The sequence below is a fragment of the Neodiprion virginianus genome, chromosome 6 (assembly GCF_021901495.1).
Source record: "Neodiprion virginianus isolate iyNeoVirg1 chromosome 6, iyNeoVirg1.1, whole genome shotgun sequence".
NCBI classification, from domain to species: domain Eukaryota; kingdom Metazoa; phylum Arthropoda; class Insecta; order Hymenoptera; family Diprionidae; genus Neodiprion; species Neodiprion virginianus.
The window spans coordinates 7,778,936-7,791,501 of record NC_060882.1 but is presented as its reverse complement, the minus strand read 5'-3'; the positions used below and the strand labels follow the sequence as shown (position 1 = coordinate 7,791,501).

The 12,566-nt window shown below is 48.7% G+C and overlaps 1 protein-coding gene across 5 annotated transcripts in view; it reads right to left on the bottom strand.

Annotated features, from left to right (window-relative positions):
* The window catches only part of LOC124307620 (uncharacterized), a 142,219-nt gene that overhangs the window by 65,377 nt on the left and 64,276 nt on the right, over window positions 1-12,566 (bottom strand). For all 5 annotated transcript variants that reach the window (XM_046769501.1, XM_046769503.1, XM_046769505.1 and 2 more), the window contains exon 11: window positions 6,437-11,245. In XM_046769501.1, the coding sequence (XP_046625457.1) occupies window positions 6,437-11,245 (4,809 nt within the window). The remainder of the gene's footprint in view (window positions 1-6,436; window positions 11,246-12,566) is intronic.

Genomic DNA, 12,566 nt, shown 5'->3' with positions numbered 1-12,566 from the left:
GAAGAATTGATCGAGCTAGCGAGTATGTAAACAGATCGACGTAAACTTTTCTGTTCGACTAGCAGCTCTCGGACTTTCATTATTATATCCACCGAAATCCCCTTGAATTATTTCTTCTTCCATTTTCACTTCGTTCTTTCCCCCGGAAATTCTAATAACCGAGAATCACCTGGATAGTTTCAATTAATTTAATCAAATGAATAATTTTTCATAGCCTCCGTTTCCATAGCAGTGCGTGCGGCTTGATCGGATTTATTACACATATGCATGGCCTCTCGCTGCGCGAATCGCGGGTTTTCCTTAGCAAGGAATTATAGCCGCACGCGTTGCAGGGGGTAGAAAGAAAACCGCAAAGTACCAAATGCGACTTACGAGCGAAATGAAACGTGAAGGTGGTATGAAAGAGAAGAGAGAAGGGGGAGAGGAAAAAAAATTGAAAAATTGAAAAACAAACTACGTACGTAAAAAGTAACATATAACAAAGTTTGTGTCGATTACGTACTGTATTTTCCTGACCAGCAGCTTCCGCATATCAGTCCAACTTTTCCTCCCATTTTGCAACGGTGTGAAGTTGCAGAAGAACGGATGAAGAAGTAGAAGAAGAATAAGTAGTAGTAGAATAATAATAATAAAAGTAACAGCCCCGATCGTTGCACCCGCTCCGAAACGGCGTTCAAGTCTTTCTCAGCAAGACTCGCTTGACTGTTACGAGAACGTATAACCCTTGATTACCTTATTTCACACTTGATGAAATAATCAACGGTCAAAGGTCAGCGTTTATGCTCACTTTAGACGGTTAAACGGGCGATCGAAATCCCGACTAAAACATCAACCCCGTCTCCGTCTCTTTGGCTCCGGCTGTCGCTTTACGATACCATATACGTCCCATAATTCGGGGATTCTGATTTACCGTTTCCAGTCACGAAACCCGTTTTCAAAACGCGATATCACCAGACGACACTCCGTTTCCAGCACTTATTCACTCGACGATACTTGTATCGATGTATTCAATGTTTCCACCCCGATTCATCGTGCATTCAGCTTTATCAAGCTTCGTCCGATCGAAATTCATCCCTGAACGATCCAGCCGAATACTACCGTGAATTTGCGTCCTCACTTGGCTGCGAGTGAAACAAACACTTCCTTCGGCCTTGATCAATCACGCGCACTACAGTCGTCGGTGCAATAATTCACGAGGCTGTAATCGATGTTGATTTTCTTCAGCTACAAAAAGACACCGACCCGGTTCTTTTCACCCCGAGCATCGCGTCTCTGCGCAAACAAACGACCGATCGTGAGTCGGACCGGACGAATGGTGTCGACTCACAACAACGAGCACCTTGAACAGGTGTCGGCGTCGCGACGCTGCACACGTGGCTTCGCATACGCGTCGCCGTTCGTTAAATCGCGTCGTATCTGTCGGACCGCCAACGAGTGACTGCCGAGTTCAGATGCTCGTTCGGGGGGCCGAGAGTCCGGCAGAGGGATATGATTCGTTCTGTCCCCATTGAGTAGTAGGCATGCTACACCGACACGCCGGAAACTCTTACGTCACACACGACACGCACACCAAAACATCGTATGATTTCGCCTCGAGCCCTGACGCCAACTGAGAGTCGTGTGTGTCCGCAGGTTTTGTTTGTCACGCACACATTGACGATTGATTTCGCGATTCGTGTCATGCATCGTGTGTGAGTGCACGGGCTCGGTGAAGCTTTGCAGGTTTTAAGGCGCTTCAAAGAGACGAGAACGAGAAATTCTGGCGTCGGTGTAAGAAGATTGTCCCAATTGCTCGTCGATTCTTCATTCGTATAAACTGATTATTCACAATCAATTATATAGTCTTGAGAATTTTATAGCTTGTAACTGACTGTTCCGTACCTCTGTAGGTCAAAATTGTGCGATTCTTTTGCGTAAATTGCATAATATTGAAAACCAATGGAATAACCAGCTTTGATTGTAATGTATTTATTACCTTTAGGCTACTCATACAGGCATTCTATACCTTTAAAGGCTTTGAAACTCTTGAGGTACGCCATATTTGCATGGATAAATACTTGAAAAAGAATACTAATATAATTACTCCAGACATGATTTTACGTGCAATCGCTTTCAAAGAACCAAACAAATTTCAGCTTGTCGAATAATTTTTTAAACAAACGTCTAGAATTATTATTACCTACGGTTTGTTCAGCCGCACATAATTTCTCCGATTAGTTTCTCAGAAGTGTTCATTGCACAAAAGAAGCGATAATATTGCCAAGCGTGTCGTACATTGGCTATAATTTAATTTTTTATCTACCGCGAAAGGAAAGTTGGCATAACAAATGACTAGAAAATATGATATAAAAATGCTGGAAGTCGAAAAGATAACGAAATACGTGAGGGGGATCGAGTGAATACGCCGGTGAGAAATATACGAGCAAAGATGTAGATAGAGAGAGAGCAAACGGGTGGGTCCGGAGTCCCAAATCGCCCTCGTAGCATCTGCGGCGCATCCCTTGGAAAAAGGGACGATGTACTTCGCTCCTCGCTGTGCCGCCGGTTCGCCGTTAATCAACGCAGATTACACAGAATTCATTTTTATCACTTGGACCCCGACATCCTCGGCGGTGCCTCGAGGATTCCACGAGTTATGACATCAAGTTGGAAAAAGAGAAAGAGAGAGGGAGGCCAATCGTACTCTCGACTTTCCCAGTGTCTCCTATTTCGCGATTTCGCGATCCTACGTTACTCCTCAAGTCAAGATCTCACTGTGCATACGTGCCATGGTTCGAGACTGACCCAATTCGTTTGCTGATTGCGCGCGTTTAACCGTTTCATAATTGCGTTGTTCAATGATGGAGATGTACGCGGAATAGCGAGCTTAGGTTCGTTGGAAATTAGTAAAACGACGAATTAATTTTGCGACTCTTTCACGACAAGTTAATAGTTCGAATTTTAGAGTTCGCGATTCGAGGTTTCATCGTTGTTTCCCTCCGCGAGAATATCATTCCAGTGAAATCCGTCTAGAAAAACTTTTAGGTATAATACCTAAAAAAAAAGGTTTGAAAGTTCAGAAGCGATCGTTTGTCAACAATTTTTCTATCGAGCAACACGTGCCGGGAATTGTGGAAGCGTGAAGAGAACGGCAAAAAACAGAATAATCCCAAGAAATCCAAGGAATTCGAAAGGCGGCTTTATACAGGCATTATATTAAGGTTTATGGGAATTATAAGTCCAAGTCAGCATATCAAACGCGGTTCTTCCTCGGCTCTGGTGTTTGAATATTTGACGAGTCTTATCCTCTGGCACATCGGATCGAACTCTGGGAGTTTGAAATGGCGACCCGGTACTTTGGGATACGTGTATGTTACACATACACGGATAATGCGCGAATTACCGGACTGCAGGTACATACATCGAATGGGGGTACGGATAAAAAATTCAAGACCCGCACCGCGGCGCATAAAAGCTTTTCCGCTTTAAGCTCCTGCAGCATTATAGATACCTACACACACCCAAAGTAGCTGCAGATAGTACGGCTACCGACTAATGTCTAATGCACCCGAGCCCTGTGGCGATGTTGTACCTACCGCAACAGCGATGCCAATAGGTGGAAACGCGTTATCGAACCGAGTCCAGAGTGCAGCGAGGCAATTGCAAGGGAAACTGCGCAGAGATGAGCAATTTTTAAAGACGAATTAACGCGGCTAGATGTCTGAGGTGAGCCGCTAGCTATAACCGGAGCTTAAGAGCGGATGACCTTTCAAATGAGGTGCGATACGTAGTCGAGGTATGCGATCGGTGTCTTGCGAAATATAATGTCGAAAGCTAGCCAAGAGTTCAGGCTTGATCTTCCGTTCGAGCTCTCTAAATATGCGGTTGCATCGAAAGACGGTTCGCAGAAAAATGCGGAGGAAAAATGTGTGAGAGATAGAAAAAAAAAATATTTTCATAACGCATACAAAATTATGTAAGAAAGTTCCTCGAGCCTCGTGTATGCAGGCTTGTGTATGTATATATTCATATTATATTCTCAGTCAGTATTTGTGCGTGTTTTTGCTGTATACGCAGCGTTGTACAACAATTGGCATTTTTTCTTTTTTTTCTTCTTATATATGTACAATTGTCAGTAATAATATAATACTCACTATGGTTAAAAATCTATATACTTTAGTAATTAATCATCCGATGGATATAGTAGGGTAGAATTATTTTTAAATGCTAGTATTAAAATTACATGTGTTTACGCCTAGTTAGCTGTACGTTCGCGTACGTTGTGTGCCTAAATTACACTTTATATAATCAAGGAGAAAAAAATAAAAAATAGTACAAAACTTTGATAAAAGGGTAAAATGTCCTGCGTGAAAAAAAATTTAAGAGAAATTGATTAAAAAATAGAACGAGTAAGTTAAAATATAAAAATTTGTTCTCTTTTAGGACTTCGATGTCCACTGGCGTGACATTTTCTATATATAATATCTATGTTTATAGTCGTGCTTTATCTATTCTAATAATGAGTTATCTATCGCTGTACAAAACATGTATATATGTATGTATAATAAGTCGTACGTTAGAGAATCTTTGTAAAGGTACAACATGTGTAAAGATACCAAATATAGTTAGACGGAATTACATAAGGTAATAGTTGTGACGCGGTGACGAATTAATTTCAAGCAACATTGTATCTCCTCGGTTGAAAAAGTGCAACGAGGAGAGCGCCGATATTTGAACCCAAACTTATTAAGTTTCATCAAATGAGTTTCGAAAGACATTAGCTGGTCGGAAGAATCGACTTGCATTTGTCCAGTTGACTGGCTCGGAGTAGAAGAGTAAGAAGAGGAAGCGAAGAATATGGAGGATGAGAATCACTTTTCCCGAGGGTTTCGTACTCTGTCGTGAGAAACGCCCGGGTTCCCCTTTCCTTGCGTTACGTTCCATTCGGTGAAACGATAGGGGGAGAGAGAAAGAGAGGAAATAAAATTTCTTCGCCAAGTCTTTTTCCAAGCGCTATTCGCACCGGAATGGCCTCTTTCCTTTGTGCGGTGGTAATTGAAAAAAGTAACGAAAGAATGCGGAGGGTTGAAATTAGCCTACAAGTCGGTCTCGACTCTCCCCGTCGCCTCTCTACAATTTATACACTTTGAAACTTCTTCCCGAGGGTGCATCGACTACCGATGCTGACAGTTATCAGATCATTTTGATTGTTGCCGATTCCAACGTCAGAACAAAGCGCAATTATGCATCAGGAGATCCCTACTCTTTCGGTTTGAAAAATATCCTCCGACGAATCGAGGCCCTTGCGTTATGCGTCAGGGATGAAACGCAGATTAGGAACTACGGAGGAGGGCTGAAAATTATCGGGCAATTGCCCAACCGCCACCGAGACGCGACGCAAGGCCGTGTTCCAACTCGCCGTCTCAACTTCTCCGGCAAAAAGGGAATTCAATTCGTCATATATGTATAAAACACACGTGCGTTGTACTCTTGATTAAAACTGTGCAAAAACTTCAACCCAGTTGCTCCGTAGAATACCATTTCTACCGAGCGATACGTTGCGACGAAAAATACGATGGGAAAAGCTAACTCGTCCGATTAAACATCCGTGTTGTGATAATTTATTACGGTGAGTTGGAACCCGCGAACGTGCTTGTGAAATATCTGCGAATGGGCGTTATTGCCTTTGATCGTCTTAAACGGGACGCGAAATTTACTGATCCTCGATTTCATCCTGCAAAAGCCCACTACCCACATTTCGGAGTTATTCTCGTCACGAAAAAAACCCTTCTTCCGCTACCGTATAGTCGCTAATCTCAGTTCTACTTTTAGCCATTTCTTATGTTTCACGATTTGATACGTTGCTGATTTTTGATTTGCATTTCGTAGCATTTCTTGATCGGAACCTGTTATTGCCGTACGATTATTGGATTGAGATTCTAGAGTATACGTATACGAAGTTTCCTCGACAGTAAAGTGTAATAAAAAAAACTAATCGAAATTAAGTAATATGTCAGAAAGACACTGACGATGGGACAGTAAAATGACAAATACATATGAATGATTTATAATAAAATGTGGATGCTGAGAGTAAATGGAGTTGAGCTGAAATTTTCCCTGAGATTAGCACTATCTGAATAATTCAAAACGTTGCAAATACAATTTATGAATAACCTTTCCTAACAAACAACATGTACAGGTATAACAATGACGTGAAAATGGTATTTAGACAAAGTTTTTTCGGGTGTATCCGAAGTGGCCAATTGTAAAACGATACCGGAATGTGCGTGATGCTCGACAACGAAAAAACGAATTCCTGGTATACAGACGTACCGGAGGTCCTAATACAGTTTGAGGACGACGACGACGACTCGCGCGAGCGGCTCCGGAGCGGCGACTTTGGAACACAGACCTTCCGCCTACTTCCTCAAAATCCCAGTCCCCAAAGGCCACTCACCTGTACCGTTTGCACTGCTGGAGCCGTCCGTCGTCGCCGCTCCGCGAGTAACCGTCGTCCCGTCGTCCTGGCCCTGGGCCTCGTTGGCGTCCGGATGACCGGGCGGGACACGGCGCGTATCGAACGTTAAAACACCCGAAGTTTCGTTCGCGATTGGGATCGTCGAGTCTGCCGTTGACTCCTGGTGTCGCGCCGGCGCCGACCCGTCTTCTTGCCTGCTCGTTGCTGTCGTCGGCAACCCTCGCCCCGACTCCGACATTGACGTCCGTTGCTGTTCCTGGAGTAAGCAGGCGCTCGAGAGCAGGTCCCACTGACGCAGCTTCTCCCGGTCGATTTCGAACGAACCGGACGTTGCCGTAGACCCGCGTGACGCCTCCGCCATCGCCGGAGCTGGGGGAAGGTTGCCTTCGGCTAAAAAATTCTGCCGATTATCATGCTCAGTATCGCGTTGCTGGAGGACAGCCGCCGCTGCAGTCCCCGGTTTCCGGTACGCCTCGTTCTCCGAGTCCCAGATGTAACCGCCGACGCCAATTCTGTCCATGGCCAGCCTCTCGTAGGTCTCTTCTTCGGGTCCCGGATGCCCTTCCTCCGCCTCATCTTCCTCTCTTCGACCCTCGTCGACTTCCTCCCCACGTTGCATTCCCTGCGCTTCGCTTTGATCCCGCTCTTTCGCGGCAGCCTGTCTTCTTCGCATCCTGTGACTCTCCCCGGCCACCTCCGAGGCTTCCCTCCGCAGAATCACGCTGTCGTTCACGTAGGTCGCGCCCCTCGTGATACGCGCTCGACCCTTCGACCCCTGGGCTCCGGCTATCCGCCCATCTTGAACAGCGGACGGACCGACGGAGGCTTCCAAATTGTCGAGGGATCTCGCGTGCCTCAGGCTGACCCTGCGCAGACTCTCCCTCCACAGCGAGTCCTGCTCCCAGGGATCCTCGCCGTTGAATCTGTTCTGGTTGTGCACGGGCGAAGGATGGACCGTGGTTTCCCGCTGCTGCCTCGAGCCGATCATTTGCCCGGTGCCGTACCTCTGCTCGACCAGATTCTGTAGCTCGGCATCGTCCAGGAGGCCTTCGAGCGACCTTGATCTCCGATGAGCGGCGTACCGGGTGCCGATTTCCACCTGAAAACGTGATCCGCTCGGTGTTGTGTTGGACTCATCTTGCGTCTTATCGCGGATACCGTGCGGGTAAATGTTCCGCGAGTTGAGGTCCGGGATCATGGAGACGTCAGGTAGAGGGTCGGTCGACTTGACCCTCCTGAGGGTGTCGGCCTCATATATGTTCCGCTTGTCGACCTGAAAAAGCCCGGCTTTCTTCTCAGCGAGAAACTGGGTGCTGGACTTCCTAAGTTCCGCGGCAATCCGCCTGGCCTCGTCGATGTCCTCGACCTGTATCTGCCGCGGCATCTGTCTCGGAATGGGATTCACCATGCGACCGATGTCGTTCCTCTTGTTGGCCGCTAAGGCCGCGTCCCCGCGTTGATTGTTTAGCTGCGGAAGCCTCGAGGAGGCCGAGTTGCGGTTGATCAGCGCGTCTATTCCGCTCACACCGGCCTGCAGGTCGCTGTAGTAGTACGGCGCCCCGTTCTGGTCGTTCTGCACCTGGCTCGCGTTGTAGTACGCGGACTGGGGGCTGAGCTTGACGGTGGAAGTGGACGCTGGGTACTGACCCGAGTCCTGACTCGCGGATGATCTATGATTCGGCGATAAAGAGAAGCGGGCCGAGTCCTGGCTCGTTTCGCGGGAGTGTCGCCCCTGCGATCGGCGATTCTGCTCGGAGTACGAAGCGTTTGGAATGCCGTTACCAGGCGCGGATGGGGAAACGGAGCCCATCTGCGACATGACGGAGGATGACTGAGCGCTGCTGGGTCGTTGGCAGGCAACGGAAGTGGATATCGAGGCATTTCCGGATATTAGAGAGTAGCTGGAGTCTCTGCTGTGAGAAATCAAGGGGCTGGGTCGCTGATGGGACGGTATCTTCTGACCGCGGTAATTTTCCCCCGGTTTAGAACCGTCGCCGTGCTCTGAACGAACGCCGGGGGAACCGCGGAGCGTTGAAAAGCTGACCACGTTCTCGTAGTGAACGTCGCCGGTGAAGGACTGGGAGTGCTGATGCATCGGGGGCAGGTCGCTGACCCTCATTGACGGCAGACTGCTGGCCGAGCTCGTCTTCGTTCTGGCACCGTACTGGTAAGGCTGATCCAGGGTATTGTACGAGGGGAGATTACCCTTGCCGGATATTTCCTGACTCGTTGTTTTTCGCAGGTGTTTATCCGTGGCGAGCATCGACTCGTTCAATCCGTATATGCTGTTGTAGCTCAGGTCCTTTGCGTACAGATCAACGTTGAACGCGTCCCGGGCCTGGAGTTCCTCGAGGTACTGATCCAGGTCGATACTTGCCCCGTCGAAACGGCTCCCAAGGGACTCGAGCTCGTCCAGACTGTCGAGGACCTCGCAGACCTCGTCGCTTACCGGGCGTCGCTTCATCTGACGGTGCCTGGCCTCCTCCTCGGGGCTTCTAAGCTCCACAGAATCGCTGCCCGAGGCACTCTCGAGCGACATTCGACTGTCGCGAAAGGTCGAGCTTATCGTAGTATCGGAGAACCTCGAGGGTGGTCTGTGCGTCTCGACTTGACCCGCGGGCTTGTTCCAGGACTTTGGCGAGTCCCTGCTGTTTAGGCTGTCCCGACTCGCTGCCACCTGAGGCGCGACCTTCTTCGCTTCGCCTAAGGAGTCTTGAATCTCGAGGGAATCGAGGTCGTCCAGAGGTGGCAATGAGGTCGGGATCGGCGGTGGCGACACAAGTTCACTGTCCGACGAGTCGTGGAGCTCGGCAATGAGCGCCTGGCTGGCTCCCAAGTAATACGAGGCCGGGCGAAAGGTGTCGGAGAGACTGAACCGAGGATGACGAGGAGCGTCGAGGGAGTCGAGGTCCTTGGATGACTCGTCGTCAGCGTCGGAACTGTCGGATTTGAGGGCAGTCAGGATGTCCGGAAGGTCGGGCCTCGGCGGAAGAACGTCATTTCCCGAGTCTCTCTTCGTCTTGGCTTTTTTCCCCGACGACTCGGTGTCCTCCTTGTCAGCAAGCTGGCTGACCTCCATGTAGACTGGCTCCATTTTATTGTCAGCAACACATACGAACTCGTAGTGGGGGGGATCGAGAGTCGAGTAATCACCGGAGTCGTGTTTCCGGTCTTGATCATCGGGTGCGAGAAGTGAGTGCCCGATACCGTTCTGGCTCATTTCGACGTAAGAATTTTCTTCGTGGTCCAGACTCGCGAAGAGGCTTTCCATCATCTTTGAATTTGGACGCTCGTTCGACGGGTCCAGAATCGCCTTCCTCGGTGCCATCGGCATGTAGTGTTCCTCCGGGTTGAAGTCATCTGGTTTCGAGGCCGGGCTGGTCAGTTCGCTTTCCACCGACAGCTGATCGTCGTGAGTGACCAAAGATTCGGTAACGCTCAGCCGCGTGTAACAGGGGTTGGAAACTTCCTGGGTGTTTGCAGCTTCCGCCTCGTTCTCCGAGCCAGCCTTCGAATCCTTGACTTTCCTGCTCTTGTCACCGAGGTCCTTTCTCCTCCTTATCGTCCCCGTAAAATTCTCCTCGACGTTCACCGACCTCTGGATTTCCCGATTCTCGTCTTCCTCCGCGACATTTTTACTCGGCTGATCGAGGTCGCTACCCGTTTCGTAAAGGAGAGTTTCGGTGTCGCTCAACACCCCGCGATTCTGCTGCTGTTTATACTCCTCGTTCTTGTCATTCTCCTGTTTCTGAGCCTGCTGCGATTTCCGCTCGAAATCGGCAAGGAGGTCCTTCACCGACTTGTTTCCATCGTCCGTGGAGGCTTCCTCCTCAACGCCGACGGAATCTCTGCTCTCCCGGCTCGAATCGCCCAGTGCAAAGTCGCGGATGACGGTCGTGTTCCGTGTCGGATCGAGTCGTGAAACGTGAGCCTCCGTTGCCTGGGGGGGAGAAACTTTGAGAGGCTCCTGCATGGCGAGCAGCGACCCTGGTGTTTCATCCAGGCTTGACTCGAAGGACTTGATCCTGGACTGAACGAGATTTACGGCCTGTACATCGGGCGGCGTTGAGTCCTGGGGGTTTTGCTCGGGTTTGATGTACTGATAAGAGAATTCCTTGATTACTTTGGCCTCGTCAATTTTCGTCTCCCAGTCATCCTTATCACCTCTCGTAGAGTTCCACTGGACGTTCTTGTGCCCGTGCCAAGTGTCGTTGGGTATGTAACCGGCAAGAGTACTGAGCCTCCCCTCGGAGTTGCTCGATTGGTCATTGCACGGAGGGTGGCAAAGGGCGCTCGTCTGTTTCAGAATCCCTGTAGGTTTCTTCGGCGTTTCATTATGCTGCCACTTGGGATCCACCCCGGTGCCAACTTCCGGCCCGGATTCCTTCCGGGTCGATCTCCTCACCGTCGATCTCGGGTTGTTTATAGCCTCGTAGGACGACGGCGAGAAGCCGATTTCCCCGTATCCGGCGTCAGGCGGGATACCGCAAGGCTGACGGCTCCCCCGGGACGCGTTTTTATGTCGGCTGTTCTCATACTGGGGAGGGAACGCCGACGGATGAATTGGCGAGGAAACGATTTCGCCGTTCGCGCTCACTCTCGTCGGATAATTCAAGGCGGCGCTTGTTGCGGCTGTCGTGATCATGGCGGTGCTGGTGGTTGTGGTGGTGATCGAGGTTGCGGAAGAAGAGGCAGCAGACGACAACGTCCGCTCGTCCAGAACCTGCCGGGGGCTCCTGCCAGCGTGGGAGGGTCTACGGGTTCGCTTGTGCCTCACGTTGCCCAACTCTGAGTTATGGTCAAACAATAATAATATCCTCCGTTACTCTCGAGTCAACCGGAACGAACGTTCGTTACCTTCCACCACGCTAGAATTGTTAGGAAAGCCAGACCGAGAATATAACGACGAAGCTGAGGTCGCTCGAACTCCGTCCAAGACAAGATTACTGCGCTGTTAACTACCCGTTCGTTCTAAACTGTTACGACGATTTATTTACAACAATAACGTAGCGAACTGGGATCAAAATTATCCCCTCTAGCTGGGCGTGTCTAGTAACCTTCGGCAAAACTTCGTTAGCCTTCAAACTATCCCTCAACATTCGATCCAATAGCAAATAGAATACTTGAAACTTTAAACATGAAACTAGTTATCGGATAGCGTGTATTGCACTACGAAAGCGTGATCGAATCTTGATTCTTCAGAAGAGGTATACATGTATACTTGAGTTTTGATAATGATCTAGGCACCTATAGAGGCAATTGCACGAACTTTGTTGCAATCTTGCGCAGTGATCTTGGCTCGGAAACGGTTTTAGAAGCTGAGAGTTAGTGTGCAGAATTCACAGTCTACGACTGTGTGCGGTATGTACGAAAATAAGTAATAATTGTTATCACGGTACATTAGGGCCACGAAAAATCGTCGATAAAGAATATTTTTGTTAGTTGGATTGGCGGCGACATGCTGTATGGTATGCAGTTTCGACTCTAGTCGCTATGTATAATATACATATACACATAATACGATATGATTTATCTATGTATTGAAGAGCTTCGTGCGTTGCCGTTTTCAGACAGGCTATGTGTTTCATTCGTTAGAGTATTCGAGCGAGCTATCGTCTTGCCGTACCTCTCGATCGTGTTAGTCTTCCAACCCAGCCCAGCCCAGCCCAGCCCAACCACCAGCACCGAACCATTGACAACAAGTTGCATCCCCACGTGTAATTGAAAATATCGGTACCACGTCACCACACCATAATTAACTCAACATAGGGCAAAACGTGCAAAACGTTGATAGTGTTGAATTTTGCATCATTCCATGGTATGTTAAACTGGCGGAAGAATTTACTCCGCGACGCTTTGGGTCAACGATGCAGCGTCGTGCTCAAAATATAGTGTCTACTAGAGAACGACATTTTGGTAATTTCATTTCAGGCGGGAGAATCTTCTTACACTGCTGTATTACTCTGTATTAATACGATTCCCTCGATTACAGGGGTGGAAAAGTTCGGTGAAGAGCGATAGGTGGAGAGAAAGACAGAGAGATTCAGTGTCAGGGTATACGTATTATGTAGAGGAGAAGTCAGAACCAGAGACATATTATACGGATGGG